Source organism: Pan troglodytes, chromosome 7, assembly GCF_028858775.2.
Source record: "Pan troglodytes isolate AG18354 chromosome 7, NHGRI_mPanTro3-v2.0_pri, whole genome shotgun sequence".
Lineage (NCBI taxonomy): Eukaryota > Metazoa > Chordata > Mammalia > Primates > Hominidae > Pan > Pan troglodytes.
In genome coordinates, this window is record NC_072405.2 from 119,663,092 (window position 1) to 119,686,631 (window position 23,540).

Genomic DNA, 23,540 nt, shown 5'->3' on the forward strand with positions numbered 1-23,540 from the left:
GTCTCGATCTCTTGACCTTGTGATCCGCACGTCTTGACCTCCCAAAGTGCTGGGATTACAGACGTGAGCCACCACACCCGGCCTTGGTTTTTGTTTTCTTAGCTTGGATGCACAGTATATCCTTTCTCCTCATTGACTTCAGAGATTATAATTTATGGTGGGGCATTATATGTTTTTATGTATTATGTAGTTTTATATAATTGCTTCTCGACATAACACTCTGGTTAATTAGTACACGGCCCAGTCATTATTTATTTCTTAATGAGATATTTTCTTTAATATAAAGGAAGAAAATTGAATATGTGCTTTCTAATTCTCATTTTCAAGACTTCAGGAAGCCAGCTATTTGCTATTTCCAAGTGAAAAACTGTAAGAATAAAAAATGTATACTCTAGTTATTTAATTCAGATTAATACCCTGGATATGAATAAAAATCCTTAAAAATATCTCTCATGATACTTTTCATGAGCAGATTAGTGAGAAAAAAATCTTTCCATTTAATAGATGAACTTTTCAACTTCATTTAATAAGCATATGTGAATTTATGTTCTATTTTGAACGTAGTACTAGCAGCCATGAGGATGGTACATGTAATTTACCTCCTACTCCTTTCCTACTTCATTTCTCATCACCACCCTCACATGCATTTCCATGCTGCAGCTAACCTTACAGTTTGCATTCCCAGCACCATGCTCTCTCACACCTCTGCTTTTTTGCACACATTTTGGACTCTCTCTGAAGCCCCTACTTTCTTTTTACCATTTGCACAGTGCCTTTGACACCTCTTTTCCATTCCAACAACTGCTATTTATCTTTAAAGACTTAACTCATTTGTCACTTCCCCTGAGTCATCTTTCTTGATGCTTTTATGTGAGTTAGATGCCTCCCTTGAGCCTTAGTACGATAATCATTGGCTTCTTTGTCTTAGACGGGTGACCTCTATCTACAGGGGGATAGGGTTCTTCACCACTTGAATCCTGAAGATTAAACAGCAAACACGCAAACAAGCAGAAACCTGACACACAGTAAACACTGCATAAACACTCATGGAGAGAATGAATAAATACCCGTAAAGAGCTCATAAAGTAAGGAAAAAATCAAACTTGGGAACTAGTCAAATACTGGTATAAAGGATTATATAATTATGGATCCGAATGACAGCTTTAGATTTCAGACAAGGAAGAAAACATCTAAAGTTAAAGTAATCAGGGAAACAATGGGATCTGGGTTGAACCTTGAGTGGTTTGGGTGCATACGTTGGGGGAAAACCAGAACAATAAATCATGTTTTCATTTGAAATATTATTGTTCCGGTAGGAACATATTAACAGAGGGCAGAAGACAGCTGAAACCGATGCTTACTGTGGTCGTTATTCCCTGAAAAACCCAGCTGTTCTTTTTGACTCAGCAGATGTTAAACCAAACAGACGACCATATGGAGATATTTTATTGTTTCCTTATAATCAGGTAAGCTCAACAAAATGATATGCTAATTGAATCTGGAAAATACCTTGGTAATAAAATTTCATGAAATTTTAAGACAAGGAAAAATATTTGCCATATAAATAGTATGTCATATTGTAACAGGCACTAAAGTGTACATTCTGGGTGCTTGTGGTTTCCTCTTCTGAGGATTCTCAAAATAATAGATATATTCTATATATATATGTATATAGCACCATATATCATGTATTATATTTCTCTTTTAATTTCAGAAAAAAAATATTTGCACACAAGTTTAAATACTAAAATAATTAAAAATGTATAAGCTTCTTCATTTTTCTTCATTAATTATGAAGAAAGAAAAATGGCTAGCCATCATAGGATGATCTTGGGTATCCAGTCAGGGAGAAGTGAAACAAAATTAGGAGCAGAGGAGATGGCAGTTTTAGTGAGGGTATTTAACACTGTTAATCACAGATTCACCCTTTCTCTTATTTTAAAATTCTCAAATTGTGGCACCTATCCTAAACTTCAAAGTTCTTAATATATTTGGCATGCTTAAGGACTTGGGGACTATTAAAATTGGTATTTAATTACTATTTTACAGTGACATTCATCTCTCTCTCTAAATGTTCAATGATATTTACGTCCCATTTAATCTGCCTGAATGTTTACCTCTCTTCTTTTCTATGTGCATTGGACTTTTAAATTTACTGAGTAGCTTAGAGTTAGTACATAACTCATCTCTACAGAGAGTGAATTGTTTCCAGTTTTAAAGGAAACTATACCTAAAAAGAAATAGAGAATTATAATTAATTGTAAGGTCACCTCAACGTCACTTTGTCTGTAAAATCTTTCGCAATTCTTCTGCACATAACTGGCTGAAATTAATCATTTATTTCTCTGTGTTCTGGTACATTTTATGTAGAAAATGCTCAATAAATATTTATTGACTTTGAATTTATTTGAATTGTTATGAAACAATGTAATGGTAATATATTGTTACCAATGTTTTTCATATTTTTATGTAGTTATGTTTAGCATACAAAGGATTCCTGGCAAATTATATTGGTCTAAAATTCCAGTACCAAGACAATAGCAAGATTACTAGAAGCACTGATACACAGTTTACATACACCTTTGCTTATGGAAACAAGTAAGTTACGCTATGAATTTGAAAATTACATTATATCATGGTATATAAACTACAAAGATAAGACAAATCCATTTCTTGGGGTTTTTTGTTTTGGTCTGTTTGGGGAGATGAGGGCAAATCATGCGCACAATGGATGTAAATGGCAGTTTTCCTATCCTACACATGTACAACCAACAGAAATAGTCATGTTTTAAAGAAATCTCTAGATTATGAAAATAACAATTGGTCATGACATAATCACCCATAACCATAAAAAGACAAAACAATGGTAAACTTTAGAATTTAAATTATGTATTACTAAATCTAATAATGTTCCTAGTTATGCTGGAAGGTAGAAAGAGACAGGCTTATCACAATATAGTCATTATAGTTTGATCACTGAAAAAAAAGGAAGTAGAGAGATTTTGAAATAATGCTTGCTGTGCCAAAAGTTAGGCACAAAGAAATGCAAATAGAGAAACATAAAGGAAGAAACAAAATAAACCTAGAGAAACTATTTAATGACTACAACTGTCATGCCTTTAAGCACAATTTAGTTCTATATAATTATTTTTTGGGTTTTATTAATTTTTATATCTTCTGAAATGTATGTCAGTTGTGACTGCATTTTCATACAGAGTACATACAAAAATTTCATTTATGGTATTTCATTTACAACAGAAGCAATAGTGAAGACATACACAGAGACACATACCTTTCTATTTTATATAGTACTCCCCATAAATTGTTGTTGTTTATTAAAGTATAATTTACATAAAGTAAAATTCATTCTTTTTAAGTGCACAGTTTAGTGAGTTTTAACACATGTATACAGTCACGTAACCATCACTCCACTGAAGACATAGAATATTTTCTCACTACAATTGTAGAAGTTTTTCTTTCATATAAAGTTTTTCTCATAAAAATAACCATGGTGGGATCTCCATATCTTGAAAATATTCCTTTTTTTTTGCTTTTTCTTCTGTTATAGCTACATCACAATCTTTATTTTATATGGGTCTATACAGTTTATATGATACTTTAATACATGCCATGTAAGTTTCCATCATTTTATAAGATATGGAGAGCATTATTCTATTATAATAAGACACAGAGAGCACTATTTTCTTCCCATCGTAGAATAGAACTCTGTAACTCAGAACTGCCATGTGTGGAACAAGCACGAGGGAGAACCAGCTTCTCCTCTTGACACCCAGACAGAGGGAGTGAGAAAATGATCCAAAGTTGGAAATAGAACCAAATGTTGACCATAAACAAAACAAAGACAAGAAATAAAAACAGTCAAGATGTTAATGGAGAGTAGAGTAGTTAGATGGGAAGAAAGGGCAGTCTTGATGGAAGAATAAGTTTCTTGATGCAAAAGCTGCTGCTCAAATCTGCAATTTCAATTGTCCTGTTTTCTACATCATCCCAACATTATTATTATTATTATTATTTTTGAGACAGGGTCTGATTCTGTCACCGTGGCTGGAGTGCTGTGGGACCATCACAGTTCACTGAAGCCTTCAGCTTATGGGCTCAAGTGATCCTCCCACCCCAGCCTCCCCCCACAAGTAGCTGGGACTGCAGGTGTGCACTACCACGCCCACCTAATTTTTTTGTTTTTGTAGAGACTGCGTCTTGCCATGTTGCCACAGCTGGTCTTGAACTCCTAGGCTCAAGCAATCCTCCTGCCTAGGCCTCCCTCCCAAAGTCCTGGGATTACAGGCATGAGACACCATGTCTGGCCCCCAACACTATTTTCAAAATGCATCAGCCAGTTCCCAATTCATAACTTTAGAAATTCATATACTCTAAAAATTGTTGACATATGTTGGACTGGAAAGGAAACCTTGTTTGTTAAAAGTTTTTAAAACTATCTTTTAGAGGACAAGAAGTGTGAAGTGGGAGAGAGCCAGGGTGTAGACCTGGAGGTGCTCCAGCAAAGCTAGGTCCCTGGACTCTACCAGGAGGAAATCAGTTGTGTTCACTGGGACAGTGGCAGAAAGGTGACAAAAGATGGGACCAGGCAGGTGGGTGGGAGCATATCAGAGTTATCCTTCCTGTGGAACTGGAATGATCTTAATTTAAAAAAAGGAGGGGGCTGGGCAACGTGGCAACCATCTCTACAAAAAATACAAAAATTAGCTGGGCATGGTGGTGCACACCTGTGGTCCCAGGTACTCAGGAGGCTGAAGTGGAGGATTGCTTGAGTCCGGGAGATCCAGGCTGCAGTGAGCCAAGATTGTGCCACTGCACTCCAGCCTGGGTGACAGAATGAGACCTTGTCTTAAAAAAAAAAAGGGTGTGTGTGTGTGTGTGTGTGTGTGTGTGTGTGTGTGTGTAGGAAATCATAGTCTTCCGTTTTTAATATAAAACATCAACATCATATTTGAAGTATATATCTCTGGCATCAGATCCTGAGTGTATGGACCTAATTGTCTTCAAATACTCTGATCAATCAATGGATAAAGTGAGGGCAACTGTAGACCAAGTTTAAATACAGGTGTCAGTATCTCTTTAGTCATGAGGTAGGAAGCCACAGTCCAACAGGTGTTTGTCAGAGGGAAAAACTTTAATAAGGGCATTAAGCTTTTCAAAGGATTCTTCAGGAAACACAAAAGTCATGCTTCATATATTCCTTAGGTTCTTGAAATAAGCATTAAAAAGATAATGATTGATGTCTTGTCCCTAGTATAATATCTACACATGTTTCCACAGAATGTAAAGAAAGAGAAATTCTTGTTTACACAAAGTTCATTAGATACTGAAGTGTGGTAGAACTTGAAGTGGACTTCAAAGAAGAGAGAGAGAAAAATGCCTGAAATCTATACATGCTGTGGACGGTGTTTGCACAGAACCATATGATTTTAATAATTAACAATATCAATTCTTCCAATCCATGAACACTGAATATATTTCCATTTATCTGTGTTGAGAGAGATATATTAGTATTGAAAAACATGTTGCATCCCCCAGTGCACAAATATATGCCTTTGAGGCCATTACATAGTTCAATCCTATGTATAAAATGGGACTGAAGCTAGCTCCTGGAATGAATGAAATGAGTGGGGAGAATGCTACCATTCCACAGAGGAATTATTGACTCAGAAGGGGACATCCTTTGTTGGCAGTCACATAGGCAGATGCAATACCAGAAGTCGAGCCAGCCCTGCCTCTGTTAGGTGGCAAGGAGCATGAAAAGTCCATAAACAGAATGATTATATACCACTGCTTCATGCCCAATTTGCTACAGTCCGTCTTTATGAAGCAGAAATCCTTCTCAAAGGGACATCTGAAGGTACATTTTCAACAGGAAGGAATGATTGAATTAAACAGTGAAATAACAATTTTACTTTTGATGCCTATCACCCTTATGCTATGCACTCCTCCACTGCCACAGGATTTTGGAACATTTTATTGATCCTTGTTCTTCTGTATCAATCAAGTCATCACTTACCATATCATTAAATAGCTCTCTTTTTAGCCTATAATTTGGGATGGCTGAAGGGAGGTGGGGATGGTTAATGGGTACAAAAAATAGCTAGAAAGAATGAATAAGACCTAGTATTTGATAGCACAACAGGGTGGCTAAAGTCAATAATAATTTAATAGTACATTTAAAAACAATTAAAATATAATTTGATTGTTTATAACACAAAGGATAAAGGCTTGAGGGGATGGATACCCCATTTTACATGTTATGATTATTATGCATTGCATGGCTGTATCAAAACATCTCATGTACCCCACAAATATATACACCTAATATGTATCCACAAAAAAAACTAAAAATTTTTTAAAAATTAAAAAATGTATCTACTGTGCACTAATTTCAAGATGTATTACATTTGATGGAGTTCATGGATTTTCTTTACCCTAAATGTTACAAGACCTTTAAACAAGAATATCATGATTGTTAAAAATAACAGCGTTCCCTTGATATTACCAGTCAAGACAAAATAAATGTATCCGCTTCTAACAGGTATTTCTTTTTTTCTTTTGAGATGGAGTCTCACTCTGTTGCCAAGGTTGGATTGCAGTGGTGTGATCTCAGCTCACTGCAACCTCCACCTACCAGGTTCAAGCAATTCTCCTGCCTCTGCCTCGGCCTCCTGAATAGCTGGGGTTACAGGCGCGTGCCACCCCGCCCAGCTAATTTTTTGTATTTTTAGTTAGAGATGGGATTTCACCATGTTGGTCAGGCTGGTCTCGAGCTCCTGACCTCGTGATCCACCCACTTTGGCCTCCCAAAGTGCTGGGATTACAGGCGTGAGCCACCACACCCGGTCTCTAACAAATATTTCTAGATCTGCTTTAATATAGGTCAGACAGTCCACCTGGATCAAGTAGATGTATTAGTATTTGTTATTTTCAGTACACTGTTAGTGTTAAAAGTGCCATTTCCCATCCCCCAAAATTGTTCTACAACCTTCCAAAAAGTGGTTTGTAGTTGTAAATCAAGTTTTAAAATCTAAAAACAGGCTGCCTTTCTCTTCAAAAAATGGAATTATTTAATCACAAAGGCACAGCATACAGTTCAGTTTTGATATCATTTGCAGTCTCCTTTTCCCTTATAAAAGGTCCTGTTCAGTATGCCAAATTTTCTAAGTTGTGGTTTTTAAAATTTTAGAATTGTATAATCAGTTGTACAATTCTACGCTGAGGCCCTAAGTACGTTTTTTTTTTTTAATTTAAAGACCACTTTAACTTAATGTCGTTTGCATACAATTTTCTAAAACTGATATGTGTAGTCTAATCTTTGATGAGCTAGAGGTGGATCCCATGATGAGTTTATGAACCCTGAAGAAAATGGGACTATAAGGTACCCAAACAAACTAGTCAGTTAATAACTACAGTGGTAGCTGATGAAAGATTATTGTTAAACTGTATTTGATTATTTGAATGGAAATACTTATATATGTGTTACAAACTCTTGTAGCTTTAATGCTTAACTGTAATTTATGGGATTCCAATGCAGTTATGATTTAATGGAAAATCTGAATCTGAGTTATACATTTAAAAGGTACTGTGCAACCATTTATATCTACAAATAACACCCTTCTAGCACTTAGAACAATGGACAATGCTACTCCAGGGAACTTTCCTGGAAGTGTTATAAAGTTCCAGTTTTGCTTCTTAGCAGCGGACTGAACTTACTGTTCTATGCCTGGTATTGTTCATGAAAATTGTTGACTCCATTCTTGTGCCTTGTTTTGTTAATGTGCTCTACGCCAATGCCTGTGCTTCTTAGTTTCCTTACTTGTTGTTACACAATGTTATTTTACATTCCTATGGCTACTGCCAAGGCTACAAATAAAAGAAAGCCTATATTTGTACACAATGCTAAATCTTTTACTGCCAATGTAAGTTTCTGCTTGCTGTGCCTTGTTATGGCTGCTTTTTTGTGCTAATAAAGCTCCCGTGATGGTCTTCTTGTGGGAAAAAATATTTTACTCTATAAAATTTTAATGCTTTTTAAAGTGTATTTGCTTAAACATTACCACTGATCTATACAACAAATTCATCAACCATATTTCAGCTGGACTTACACTTGCATAGACCTTCTGGATCTCGTAAGAACGAAATACACTGGGACAAATATTTCTCTTCAGAGGATTAGTCTACATAAAGCATCAGAATCACAGTCCTTCTATGTGGATGTAGTGTACATTGGACACACATCTACAATCTCAACATTGGATGGTATGTTATATCATTTTATCTCTGCTTTAATCTAAATATAGTAAAATCTTACCATGGAAATTATTTTTATATTCTGCAGCATGGATAGAAACATTAATATCTAAATATTAATGAGTCACTCTTTTATCTGAATAATATTATGATTTTATTTTGTAATGAATAGTGCAAGGTGATTATTCCAAGGATAAATGAATCCTTAATGAAAACTTTCTCACAATAGCAAGAACTTGCTTTATAGTCCAGGATTTTGTTTATGGATAAATACACTATGTCAAACCTTTTCTTTTTGCTTTGTTTTATTTTTGAGAAACCAACTACCATGAGAGAGATCTATTCCCAAAATGCAACTATTGACATTGACATCTGTCTACTAAGATTGACTTGAAACTTTCCATAGACTTAAGAGTGATAATTAATAGTACTACAAATGAAACCTTCATTTCAATAGTGTTAGCATTGTGTTTCTAGTCATGTTAATAGACATGACATTTATTAGATGTAATAATAATAAAAATTAAACTCTACGATCTTTTAAAAAATTAACCTAACTCCAAACAGTCACCTTAAAAGTGACTTTTCCCATTTTTGAGAGGAACATTAGAATCCTTTTCTTTGAAACTGCTTTCAAGTGCAAGGTGGTGAGTTAACTGATTTTTTTTTTTAATGTAAATGCTACTACTTCATTGTCACTCCTTTTGAATCTGCTGTCACCAGACCTACATTATGATTGGTAGAACATGTATAAGACAGATGGATTGTGCTGGGATAAATGTTGTCGTTCATTAAATGATATTCACTTAGCACCTACTATGTGTCAGGCATTGTGTCAAGTATAAGAAAAGAGCAATGAAGATGACAATCTTTGTCCTGCCCTCATGAAGCACACATCCTAGTGAGCACCACATTTGGGGGATGTAGAACAGAACAAAGCTAACTAACCACAGAAGGCTGCAGGAAACCCAGGGATTGGTGGCCTTTAAATATTTGGTTTTTACTTGATAGGGTTCATATGTCAAAAGACATAGAGCTTCATAATATAAAAGTGAAAGTTTAGCAAGCTTCATAAACTACTTGCCTTCAGGTCTTCTTTCTAATACTTGATTTTAAATACTTCATGACAATGTTGATATTATTTGATGATTTTATTTTTAGCAATAGAAGCAATGCAATTTTATCTCCTCTCTATTAGGTTAATTTTACATGGCAAAAACCACAGTTACTTTTACACCAACCTAATATTTTTATTTATATTCTTTAGAAATGCCCAAGAGAAGACTTCCTGCATTAGCAAATAAAGGAATATTCTTAGAGCACTTTCAGGTGAATCAGACCAAAACAAATGGGCCAACTATGACAAACCAATATTCTGTTACCATGACTTCATACAATTGCAGTTACAATATACCCATGATGGCTGTGAGCTTTGGGCAGGTAAGCCTAGAATTTTGCATTAATTTTTATGTAGTGAATTTTATTTTTAATTTTTTTAAATAACCAACATACAGATGGAATATTTTAACAGGAAAAGACAACTAACTATTCTAAGGTTATATGAAGATTTGGAGTATGAAAATTGACTTTAAGTATTTAAAAAATTCTTACAGAAATATGTCTATGGGAAGGAAAACAGGGAGAAATATCCTTAAAAAACAAAGTCATATTTAAGTAGAGTTTTCTCTGTGGATGTAAAAGAAAAAATTATGGTCTCTTCCAATAAACATCCTGAAACAGATATTATTGAGATAAAAATTGAGATTCTGCATTATGCTTTTTAATTGTTTTGTTATAAACACCATTTATTTTTGCTTGTATGAAAATTTATACAAGGGAAGAAAGAAGTGGTTTTTCATAATTCCAGAAGGACATGAACAATTTTTTGTACATTTGTAATAAGATTAATATTAAATATTACAAATATAATGAAAAATTTTAAATTAAATTTCTATAAAAATATTCAATGAGTTAATATAATTTCCTACCGCAAACCAAAAACAAGTATAATAAGCTCAAGATTAAAGATTAAATAATCATTAACCATTGTAATTGGATTAGAGCCTCACAGAAAATTTTTGCAAAGTAAACAATTTTATGATTAAAATTACTGAAAAATTATAAAAACTCCAAAAAAATTGCCTTTATCCCATCCTGGCCCAATGTTTTAGTCTTAATATCTTCAAGATTAGCATCTTACAAATGCTTTTCAGTGCTTTACTCTTAGCTCTATTAGAAAATATAATAACTGGCCGGGCACGGTGGCTCACGCCTGTAATACCAGCACTTTGGGAGGCCGAGGCGGGCGGATCATGAGGTCAGAAGATCGAGACCATCCGGGCTAACATGGTGAAACCCCATCTCCACTAAAAAATACAAAAAAATTAGCCGGGCGTGGTGGCGGGGGCCTGTAGTCCCAGCTCCTTCCGAGGCTGAGGCAGGAGAATGGCGTGAACCCGGGAGGCGGAGCTTGCAGTGAGCGGAGATCGCGCCACTGCACTTCAGCCTGGGCGACAGAGCGAGACTCTGTCTCAAAAAAAAGAAAACATAATAACTAATTCAAGGCTCTGTATTCTCGAAGCATCTGTGTCAAAATCCTCCCATTTTTCAAGATTCCTCAATAAACTAATTGGTAACTGTAACCTCTATCTTTAATTATTCATCAAAGTTTACATTGAAGAATACAGGACTTAGATTTTTGAGACCTTTTAAAAAAATTCAAGGGATAGATACATGTAATTATATGCACATATGTTAAATGTATAGATCAATAAATTGTTTTAAGAACTTTAACTTTGACATAATTGTAGATTCACATGCAGTTGTAAGAAATAGCACAGAACTATTTTTATATCCTTTACCCATTTTCCCCCAATGATAATTTTTTTTGTATAATATAGCATAATATCATAACCAGGAAATTGACATGATAAAATCCACTGACCTTATTCAGATTTTTCCAGGGCTGTGTGTGTGTGTGCGTGTTTGTGTAGTTCTTATACAATTTTATCATAGGTGTAGATTCATCTGACCACCACCAGAACAGTTCTATTACGAGTATCTCTTGTGCTACCTTTTTGTAGCCATGCTGTCACAGCCATCTCCCTCGTTCCATTCCTCTTGCACTCACTTATATATGGCAACCACAAATTCATTCTCTCAATAATTTTGTCGTTTCAAGAATGCTACAAAAATGGAATCAGATGTCATATAATCACACAAATACATAGCTTTTGGATACTGGCTTTTTTTTTTAACTCAGCATAATTCCCTTGAGATCCATTCAAATTGTGTTGATCGATTTATTCATTTTAATTGCTGAGTATATTTACTGTTATGGATGTACCAGTTTGTTTACTCACCCGTTGAAGGACATTTGAGTTGTTTCTTGGTTTTGGCTATTATGAATTAAACTGCTATGAACATTCATCTATAGGCTTTTGTGAGACATAAGTTTCCATTTTTTCTGGGTTAAATTCCCAACAGTGCAATTATAGGGTTGTACGGTAAGAACATGTATAGTTTTTAAAGAAACTACCATATTTTTTTTCTGAAGTGGTTGTACCATTTTAGATTCCCACCAGCAGTGTACGATCCAGTTTCTGCACAATCTTGCCAGTGTTTGGTGATGTCACTATTTTTAATTTTAGGCTTTCTGGTAGGGTGTGTAACGATGGTTCATTTTCATTTTAATTGATATTCCCTAATGGCTAATGATGTTGAACATCTTTTTATGAACTTATTTGCCACCTACATATCTTCTACTGTGAAATGTCTAGGTATAATTCTTTTGTCAGATATATGGTTTGCAAATATTTTCTCCCAGACTGTACCTCACCTTTTCATCTTCTTCATAAGGTCTTTGACAAAACAAAGTTTTAAAAATTTTATGAGGCCAAATTTATCACTTTTTTTTTTCTTTTTTGAACGGTGCTTTTGGTTTCAAGTCTAAGAACTTACTTAGCTCTAGGTCCTGAGGATTTTTCTTCTTTTTTTTTCTAAAAATCCTATAGATTTACACTTTATATTTAAGGGCATGATCCATTTTGTGTTAATTTTTACATGTAAGATGTGATTTTTCATTGAGGTTCATTTGTTTGCCTATGCCTCCAGTTGTTTCAGCACCATTTATTGAAAAGGCTATCTTTCTTCCATTTAATTACATTGGAACCTGTGTCAAAAATCATATTTGTGTGGGCATATTTCTGAGTTTTCTATTCTTTCCATTGGTGTATGTGTCAGTCCTTCCACCAATACCACACGTTCTTGACTATTGTATCTGAATAGTTAGACTTAACATTGAGTAGAGTGATTCTTCTCACTTTATTTTTCTTGTGCAAAATTGCTTTAGCTATTCTAGGTCCTGTGCCTTCCCATATAAATTTTAAAATAAGCTTATTTATGTCTACAAAAAACTTTGCTGGTATTTTGACAATAATTACATTTAATCTATAGACTGTTTTGGAGAGAATTGACACCATTGTGATATTGAGTCTTCCAATCCATGAACACAGTATGTCTCTCCATTTATTTGTCTTCTTTGTGCTTTACCAGCATATTTAGGTCTTCATTTATTACATTTATCAGCATTTTGCAATTTTCAGTTCAGGTATAGTACGTGTTTTGTGAGATTTATAAACGTGTTTCATTTTCTTCGAGCAGTTGTAAATGGTCTTGTGTTTTTAAATTCGATTTCCACATGCTCGTTATTTGTATATAGAAATGTAATTGATTTTTGTGTCTTTATCTTGTATCTTATAACCTACTGAATTCAACACATTTTTACAAAGTAGATACACTCATGTAATCACACCCAGATGAAGATAATCATTAGCTCCCCAAGTACCTTCCTTGAACCGCTCTTCTTTCTTAAACTCACTCCTCACCCCAATAACCACTCTTTTGACATCTACTACCCTGAATTGTTTTTGATTGTTCTTAAACTTCATATCAATAGAATCATACAGTGTGTACTCCTTTGAATCTAGCTTCTTTCATTCAATTTTGTGAGATTCACATTGCATATACTGTAGTTTCATTCTCTTCAATTGCTGTACATTTTTCCATAGTATAAATATACCATAATTTATCCATTCTATTGAACAACTTTTGCATTATTTCCAGGTTGGGGCTATTATGAATATAGCTGCTAGGAACATTCTTGCTTATGTCTTTTAGCACTAATGTTTATTCATTCTGTGGTCTAGAAGGCTTATCATTTTAAATTTTACAATAGTAACAGATAACTATAAGGTATCAGAAACAGGAGAATATAATTTTCACTATTAGGGTTACAATCTATGAATTTCTACAGCATGTGCTGCTTCTGTCAATTGATTAGCACTGAACATTAAACAAGTATTTTTTTTTTTAGCCTGGGTCTGCCACTGTATAAATCATAAATTTTCTTAAATTGTTGGTTAACTTTTCAAGACTCCATGTACTATTTTTTAAAAAATCATTTTAGTTTTTTAATAGCCAAGACCACATCTCATGCTCCTTTGCCTCTCTGCAGTGATTAGCACTGTACCTTGAACAGAGTGCCTGCTCAATAAATATTTGTTCCTTGAGTGATGGAGGGTGCATTCTGAATTAATGAGGTATTACTGCAGTTCCAGCTGATTGCTGCACAGATGAATGAGTTGACTTTGGCGTCATTATTGCAGCCATATAGGTATGGCCTGTGTTGATTTATGTGACACTCCTTAATGTTCTGAAGAATCCTGAATACATGAGGCTCATTTATGTCATGTCACAGGATTGTACCATGATGAAATAGAAATCATGTAAGCCATTGTTAAGTTTAATCATTTTATCAATATTTATTTTGGAAATTAGATAATCACACATGAGACAGAGAACGAGTTTGTCTACAGAGGAAATAATTGGCCAGGCGAGTCAAAAATTCGTATTCGAAGAATTCAAGCTGCATCTCCACCTCTAAGTGGCAGCTTTGACATTCAAGCTTATGGACATATTCTTAAAGGTATATGAAAAAATTTTAAAATATTGGTGTATATGCACACACATATGTATAACATTATAAAGTGTTAAATGTTGCTTAACTTGAGAATTACTACTTATTGATACATACAAATATTTATTGATATATAAGTAAATATGTGATATATTAAAGTCACACATACATATATATTAATATATACCATATTAGGGTCAATTAATAGCCAATCATAAAGGTGTTTCAAATCCTTCTTTTTAATAGATTAGGAAATACTTCACCCATCCAAAGCTAACATTATTTATTTCGATTGTTTTCCCTTAAAAATAATATTTTAAAAAGTCTGCAAAATTTTATAACAATTTTTATAGCCATTTTTTAAAGGCAGTTGAAATTATGACTTTCATAAGTCAAAACTTTCTATAATACATGCATTTTCAAAAATAAGCATTCATTACCTACTATGGTAGCCATAAACAATAACAATAATATTAAAATAGAAAAGTTGAGAATTGGAATATGATTTTAAAAGTCATCTATAATTTAATTATCTAAGTCTGTGCTATTCAGTATGGTAGCCATGAGTCATATGTGGCTACTGAGCACTTAAAATGTGACTAGTGCCACATGTCAAAATATAACATTTGAATATAAGGGAGTATATGCAATTTATTACTATTAAAATATTTTACCTGGTTTTGTTTTCTTTCTAAAATATAGCTACCAGAAAATATACAATTATGTATCTGGTTCACATTATTTATCAGTTGTACAGGACTAATCTAGATAACTATAATAAACATTTTGGTGTACTCCTTTTTAGTAGTATTTCTCTTATAATTTACATAATTGAGAGTATGTCAGTAACATGAAGCTAAACTATTCAGGGCAAGTGACATTTTTATGTTTTTGTCACTGCTTTATCCACTACACTGGTGACATTCTCAAATGTTTGTTTCTCTTTATATTCATGACTTATAGGTTATCAGTATTTTCAAAGACATACAAATTAACATTGTTATTAATTTAATCAAAATTGATTTTAAAAATAAAAGTATTTCTATATTAAAAGATCATTTTAACACTCAATATACTCTGACACTAAAAGGATTTTATTTTTAATATCAAAATGAATTGATATGAAAACATCGACTGATATTTGATATTTGTGAACTGATATTAAAAATATTTGGTCCAAGGCCACAGTTTGAGGTACATTACTCATATAATTTTTAAAAATAATTATTTATTATTATTTTGAAATTGATAAAATTGCATATATTTTATTTCCAGGAAATATATACATTCTTGGCATAAGTAGAATTCAAATTTTATTTTTACTACATTGGAGGGGGACATAGAGTTTGCAAGTGATAATACATAGTACACATTTCATGTGCTTTAAAGATAAAATTGGTGTGAATATATTTTATTTTATTATTATTATTTTTTTGAGACGGAGTCTCACTGTCACCAAGGCTGGAGTGCAGTGGCACGATCTTGGACACTACAACCTCTGCCTCCCGGGTTCAAGTGGTTCTCCTCCCTCAGCCTCCCGAGTAGCTGGGATTACAGGCACGCACCACCATACCCAGCTAATTTTTGTATTTTTAGTAGAGATGGGGTTTCACCATGTTGGCCAGGCTGATCTCAAATGCCTGACCTCAGGTGACCCGCCCGCTTTGGCCTCCCAAAGTGCTGAGATTACAGGCGTGAGCCACCACATCCGGCCGGTTTGTGAATTGTGACTCCTGCTGTTTGCCACCCCTCTGTGAGTGCAGGCCTCCCCGCTGCTGTGTCAGCTGCAGATCTGCAGTTTGCACTCCAGAGTCTGGAGGGAATGGGAAGAATCTCAGTTACACGAGAGGGAACCTGTGCTGGCTACGCGTGGAACATCAAATGGAGAAGCACCTGTGGAAAGCAGAATCTTCTACAGGTTCCCTCATTTGGCTTGGCTTCTCTTTTCTTCTATGTGCTGTTTGCTTATTTGGACCCTGCCTTATTCCAAAAAGAACTGGAGGCTATGTTTATTATAAAAATGCAAACCATAAACTAAAATTTCTTTAAAAGGAAATTAAGGAGAAGGTTTTTTTCTAAATTAAGCTGATCCAGTGTTCTCTTTCATGGAGAATAGCTGTTGGTACTTTACTCCATATCCCACTTAGAAAAAGTCCAGAAATGTGTGTGTTAGAATCCCCTTGACAGGGGCAGGTGGAGCACAGTCAGGACTGGTCTCAGAACTAAACCGAACTAAATCCAGATGTATGCTAAGGGGGTCCCAAAGAGAATCAGCCTCACTATCATTCTACCACGAGAGCTGTATTTTGGGGCCTTGGATCTTTTGTGGTTATAAAGATGATTTTTCCAAGTTCATAAGGGAGTAACACCTTAGGCTGTCATCTAATTACCTTTCTTTAGTTAGAAGGAAGAAGAGAATGGGGGAAAGGAGTCAGGCCCAGAGTATGTGAAGGAGAGGAGTCTAGGGACTCAGATTGTCAAACATTAAAAAGATGATGCTTTCAGCCAGGCACAGTGGCTCATGCCTGTAATCCCAGCATTTTGGGAGGCTGAGGCAGGTGGATCACAGGAGTTCGAGATGAGCCTGACCAACATGGTGAAATCCTGTTTCTACTAAAAATACAAAATTAGCTGGACGTGGTAGTGCACGCCTGTAATCCCAGCTACCTGGGAGGCTGAGGCAGGAGAATCGCTTGAACCTGGGAGACGGAGATTGCAGTGAGCCGAGATTGTGCCATTGCCATTGCACTCCAGCCTGGGCAACAAGAGCAAAACTCTGTCTCAAAAAAAAAAAAATGCTTTCTGGTGATGATGGGAGTGCAAGGAAATAGTTTCTTCTATGCAATGTTGGTGAGAATTAAAATTAGGACAACCTTTTGGGAAGATAACTTAGTAGTATCTTAATACAGAGACCTTATGATTCATCACTATCACTTATATAACTCTATTCTACTGAAATAATAAGATAAATGTGAAATGATATGGCACAAAGGTAGTCACTGCAGCATTATTTGTAAAAGTAAAACCTAGAAACCTAAATCCCCATCAATAGCAGAAGGATTGGTGTAACTTTCACATTGAACACTATGCAGCCATGTGTAGACCCACATATATTTACCTGGAAAGAAATTCATGACATAAAGTGGAAAAAAATGCAGAACTCTACTTATGAAATCATTTGGGGAAGGAGAGGAAGTGGAGAAGATAAGGAAGTGGGGGCAAAAACAACTATGTAAACATAGAAAACAAGTCTGTATGGTTGTGCAAAATAGTAATAGTCATAAGGATATGGGGGTTATTTTTAAAAAAATACATGGCTGGGAACTGAAATTAGAGAACTCCACAATGAAGATAGGTCTAGTGACTGACCTCCCTTGGTGTCTCTGCTGGTGTCTGTGCATCTACTCTCTTCCATCTTTTCTAATCAGTCTCTTCTGCTTATTCATTGTTTCTGTTCCATATCATTTGGCTCACACATGGCCCAGCATGGAGACTCCTATCTCTTTGCTAGTCCCTGAATACATCAGAAGGTTGCCATATTTGCAGAGGAATTTTGTGAAGAACAAATTGTATATACTGATTTAACTTGGCTTTATTTTTACCATTGGAAGAACATATAATTCCAAAATTGGGTGAAAAACCAGGGTAAAGGTAAAAAATGATACAAGGAAAAGTTGACTCTCAGATAGAAAGATGACTCAATTTTTCAATTATTTAAGAATAATTTATCCATTATCATATTCAGAAAAAGCATAGGACATTTTGAGAAAATCAAGTTTAGTAGATTCATTTTCTTTAGATTTATTTTTTAATTATAAAAATTCAAGTTAATTTTTGTTTTAATTCAAGTTGTAATTGATGCAATGTATGATAATGCAATGGTCTTAATTTTTTTTCTTGGATAGGTTATGTTCATTTTTGAAGAGGCTCCTTTTATTTAAAAAAAGTGACTACAATGGTTTTGAATTTTATTTTACATCCTTTGACTTTTATTCACCTTTGCCTATGCTGAAATTTAAAATGAAAAACTAGTGTCGTCATATTTGTTATAACCTTTCTAGTAAAATAATTGTGTGTAAAAATAGATTAATGATTCCAACATTATTGGAGAAAAGGCTAATATGACAGTTACAAGGATAAAGGAAGGTGGCTTATTCAGACAACATGTACTTGGAGACCTACTTCGTACACCCAGTCAACAGCCACAGGTATTTTTGAAACTTTTCTCATGATGCTTAATGTAATTTTAATAGTATAACTAGTTTGTAATATGTTAAAGACCTGGTGAAACAGGAGGTTTGACTTCTGTATTTCATGGGAACATTTGTCTTAATATTGATCAACTTGATAATATTATTTTACGATTTTTGGGAAAATTATCTTCCTTATGATAAAATAGTAGATTTTTTTAGCTCTACTATGCCAGAATTTGAAAATAGAGGAATCTTTCCTCCAATCTTTACAGCAGCTCTGTAAAGATGAAGAAATTAAAGTGAAAAGAGATCAGGTGACTTTCCCAAGGGCAAAAATGAATGAAATATCAAAGTACAAAAAATATAGATTAGTTTCAGTAAATTAGCAAACCAACAAAATTCCATCACTTTCGTTAAAACCTATTCATATTCTACTGCTGCCTCTTTGCCCGTGTTCTGTAGCTTCTTGTTTCTTTACTTGAAGGTTGAAGTCTACGTCAATGGAATTCCAGCTAAATGCTCAGGTGACTGTGGATTTACATGGGATTCCAACATTACTCCCCTAGTCTTGGCGACAAGCCCTTCTCAAGGTAACTTCCTGATTTTTAACCTATACTAGGGTGTGAAAGATAACCAGCAAAATGTAAACTCTGATAATGACTTTTAAAACTATGTTTCTACTAGTGTCACTAGCTAAAGCAAGCAAACAGTTCTACATTGTGAAAATTAAAAACCCTATCAGAGAAAAAAGCTATGGAAAGGGCACTAATTATTTATTTTTGAAAAAAAAATATTTCTTTTGAAGCTGAAATCTTGCCTTTGAAGTAGAGGATTTACTAATCTTAAACTTCTCCAGTTTCACCAGTTAGACTCAGTCTCTAAAATTTCACTTGGACACTGAGGAACTTTTGTTCAACTGTACCAGCTAGGGTATTAAGTGGAGTCTTTTATTCTATGAGACCACTTCCTCTAGGAGAGTTAGTATTAAAAGGCTAGTAACAAGACATCTGCTGTTTCATAAAAGAATATAATCGTGTCCTAGATTTGAGAATAAGAGATATAAAAATTATTGCCAGGAACTCAATCTAAGGAACACATTATGCCATTTCTTCATAAATGGTATTATTGCTTCAAAAATGTGATTATGCTTTGTGCCTGAGCAACTAAGGACTGAAATAAAACAGCAGGAATCAGGATAGTAAGGGATGGCTTTTTTCAATCAGAAAAATAAACTCATATGCTATAGTTACATATTTAGTCTTGGTGGATAGTAGGAAAATTCGCCAACTAATTTTATATTGGTACCTCCTAAAAATTATTAAAATTTTAAAAGTAGTGCATTTTCGTGTTGAAAGAATATATTCTTCAGACTTTTTAAAATAGTGATGATACTAACTTTGGGATAATTCATGTTACATGGGGTTAAAACTCTCCAGAATAAGGATTTGATGAACTTTAATTTGGTTACAGTCCTTTGGTATCCTTATGTTTATATCCACTCTTGCATTTTGTAATGAATTCCCACTTTTTTTTCTTTTTTGAGACTGAGTCTTGCTGTCACCAGGCTGGAGTGCAGTAGTGTGATCTCAGCTCACTGCAACCTCTGCCTCCCGGGTTCAAGCGATTCTCCCACCTTAGCCACCCAAGTAGCTGAGACTACAGGTGCATACCACCACACTCAGATAATTTTTGTATTTTTAGTAGAGACAGGGTTTTACCATGTTGGCCAGGATGGTTGAATTCCCACTTTTACATGCACTTCCTGAAAAACTATTTCTTACCCAATATAACAATCTGAATTGCCTTTTGCCACATTTGGATCATTTTTAAAATTGTGAAAATTTAAGCATAAAGAAAACTACAAAAATACATATATTTTTCACTGAAAATTAACAGCTGTTAACATTGTGTCATATTTACTTCCAATCATCAATTTAAGAAAGAAATATTATAGGAACAGCTAAATTTCTCTTTAAGCACCATCCCTAGAAGACCTAGTCCCCTAAATAACTCTTGAGGGGCAATCACAGTAATTAATTATTGTGTGTGTATTCTTCCTTGACATTTTAAATACCTTTTGTATATAACACACACACACACACACACACACACACACACACGGTAATTTTGCCAGTTTTGTAAGCTTACAAATGAAATATTACAATGTAAATGTTATTTTGCATATTACTTTTTTCATTCAGAATTCATTTTGAGATATATTTATGTGGTTTTATGTACACCTAATCAATCACCTTAAAGTATTTCATGAGTACACCAACTTACTAGTTCCTCTATTGGTGGACATTTAGATTGTTTACAAGTTTTCACTTTTACCAATAAGACTATATTGAACTTTCTTGTACAAACCTCCTATTGCATACGTGTTAGAGCTTCTTTAGAGTATATACCCAGACGTGCTATTACTGGATAACAATTGGTTGTATGAGTATTCGGTTTACTAGATGACCAAATTGCTCTCCCAAGTGGCTATACTACCAGCAAATATAATAGCAACATATCCCCTACATCCTTGCCAATATTGGAAGTGATCAGCTTCCTAATTTTAACTATTCCGATGGGTGAAAGTTAACACTTTTTAGAAATTTTTCTATTCCCTTATTAGTAATGTACATGATCATCTTCTCATATGTTTCTTGGACATTCAGATTATTTCTTCTGCAAAGTGTTAGCATCCTTTTTCCTTTTTTTATTGAATTGTCTTTTTAAAATTTACTTGTAACCATTTACTATATTTTATGTTTACCAATCCTTTGCACATGGCTTCTCTCAGTATATTAGCTGTGCTTTGATTTAGTATCTTGTTTACAAAAACATTAAAGTCATTGATTTATTCTAGGTTATTTATTTATTCCATTATGGTCAACCCCATGACTTCGTGTATCATATTTGAGAAATCCATTTCTACCTCAAAGTCATCAAGATATTTGATTATATTTACTTATAAAATTTTTGAGTTTTGTTTTTTGTTCTTAGCTATTTGAATCTATGTAGAATCTATATTGTGCATGGTGTTACATAAGTAGGGTGATCATATATATATGATTTGTTATAGTTAGATATGTAATTATCTATCTATCTATCTATCTATCCATCTATCTATCTATCTATAATTTGTTGATCAAACCTGGACACTTTTAAGAGGGAATGGAAGAACCTTAAGTTTAAGACGCTGGAACACAGGTGTAAACCAGAACTGTCCCAGGCACTTTGAGATGTGTATCACCATAAACAGAAGAATCTTATTTTCTTTTCAAATGGGAAGTGTCCATACCACTACTTTCGTGGTTTATCCTTTCCTCATGAATTTGCAATGGCAAGTCCATCATATACTAAGTTACCATATAGAGATGTCTACTTAATTTCTTTGTTATGAGAATAATTTGTTTCTTTATCTTATGCCATATTTTCAATCAGATAGTTATTTCCACTAGTCTCTGTCAACACACAGTTTCAAAATATGAACAGATATAGAGTAATTCAATGGAAATAATGGAAATAAAATGCCATTGACAAATAAATGTGGATTTTTCTCCCTGCTCTCCTGTTAGGCTTATTGTTTATATCTTTTGAAGATAGACTTATTTTTATTTGAGAAATGTCTGATTTCATAACAACAGGTTTTATTTTTCTAACTTTAATATTGTTATTTAAATTGATCATTTTTAGGGTCCTATGAAGAAGGCACCATTCTAACCATAGTGGGTTCTGGATTTTCTCCTAGTTCAGCTGTAACAGTCTCAGTTGGACCAGTAGGTTGTTCTCTTCTTTCTGTGGATGGTAGGTCCTTTTAAAAACTGTTAAGTCTAATTGTTCTTCTCTAAGATAAAGTAGAATCAAAGGGCAGTATTACAATTATCTTGATCGTGTACAATTATCATGATCCAGTATTACAATTATCATGATCCCTATGGGGTCATGAAATTGGCAACCTGGTCTATATAATGCCTTATCTTTGATTATGATCACAGACTATTTCACTGTTGTACGGTGTCTTTATCCTATAACAGTTTAATTTTATCTTTTTTCCCCCTTCATTTGGAGGTTACATGAAATCTTTCTTGCTTCGGTGGGTCTCTGCGACACAAAAATGTATGAAATGCTTCTCTTGTGTTCCATGGTCCTGTCTGCCCATGTTTTGACAATGCCATGCAGGAAGAGGACCTGGCCATCTCCTGACTTCCAGTCCCATTGAACCTCTCTCCATTAATGTAGAATTTAAAGATCATTCAAATTTTTTTAACATCTTGAAATAGTGAAGGCCATAGTTATTTATTTCCCTAAAAGTTGTCTTTCATAATTCTAGGAGATTTTTCTTAACTTAAATCAATTGAAATTACATAAGTAAATTCATTTACCAAATCCTTTCTGTTGTTTTTAGTTTAGATCTTTTATGCATTGTTAAGCTCTAAGAGTCAATACTGCACCTGTATTATTGGTGTTCTAAAGAAAAAGTAAATGTGGTACATATACACCATGGAATACTATGCAGCCATGAAAAGGATGAGTTCATATCCTTTGCAGGGACATGGATGAAGCTGGAAACCATCATTCTCAGTAAACTAACACAAGAATGGAAAACCAAACACCAGATATTCTCACTCATAAGTGGGAGTTGAACAATGAGAAAGAGGGGAACATCACACACCAGGGCCTGTCGAGGGGTTGGGGGCTAGGGGAGGGATAGCATTAGAAGAAATACCTAATGTAGGTGACGGGTTAATGGGTGCAGCAAACCACCATGATATGTGTATATCTATGTAACAAACCTGCATGTTCTGCACATGTATCCCAGAACTTAAAGTATAATTTTAAAAAAGAGAGAAAAAAATCACTCTTCCCAACTCATGAAATCCTCAATATCAAATTCTCCTATCACCAGTGATAGAAATTATGTTTTCATACATACATCTCTGCTGAGGAATTAAATGGTCACATTTCAAAAAAAAAAAAAAAAGTAAGATAATGTTTTCATTTACTTTTTTGGTTTTGTTTTTGGTGTTTTGTTTTTTGGTTTTTGTTTTGTTTTGGTTTCTGTGTTTTTGCTTTTTTGAGATGGAGTCTCATTCTGCTGCCCA

General features: G+C 34.3%; 1 protein-coding gene across 3 annotated transcripts in view; it reads left to right on the forward strand.

Annotated features, from left to right (window-relative positions):
• Positions 1 to 23,540, forward strand: part of PKHD1L1 (PKHD1 like 1) — a 170,904-nt gene that overhangs the window by 48,460 nt on the left and 98,904 nt on the right. For all 3 annotated transcript variants that reach the window (XM_016959781.4, XM_063817348.1, XM_063817349.1), the window contains 9 exons: positions 1,317 to 1,466; positions 2,474 to 2,598; positions 8,120 to 8,283; positions 9,542 to 9,714; positions 14,113 to 14,260; positions 16,015 to 16,169; positions 18,337 to 18,459; positions 18,929 to 19,034; positions 22,132 to 22,242. In XM_016959781.4, coding sequence (XP_016815270.4) covers positions 1,317 to 1,466; positions 2,474 to 2,598; positions 8,120 to 8,283; positions 9,542 to 9,714; positions 14,113 to 14,260; positions 16,015 to 16,169; positions 18,337 to 18,459; positions 18,929 to 19,034; positions 22,132 to 22,242 — 1,255 coding nt within the window. The remainder of the gene's footprint in view (positions 1 to 1,316; positions 1,467 to 2,473; positions 2,599 to 8,119; positions 8,284 to 9,541; positions 9,715 to 14,112; positions 14,261 to 16,014; positions 16,170 to 18,336; positions 18,460 to 18,928; positions 19,035 to 22,131; positions 22,243 to 23,540) is intronic.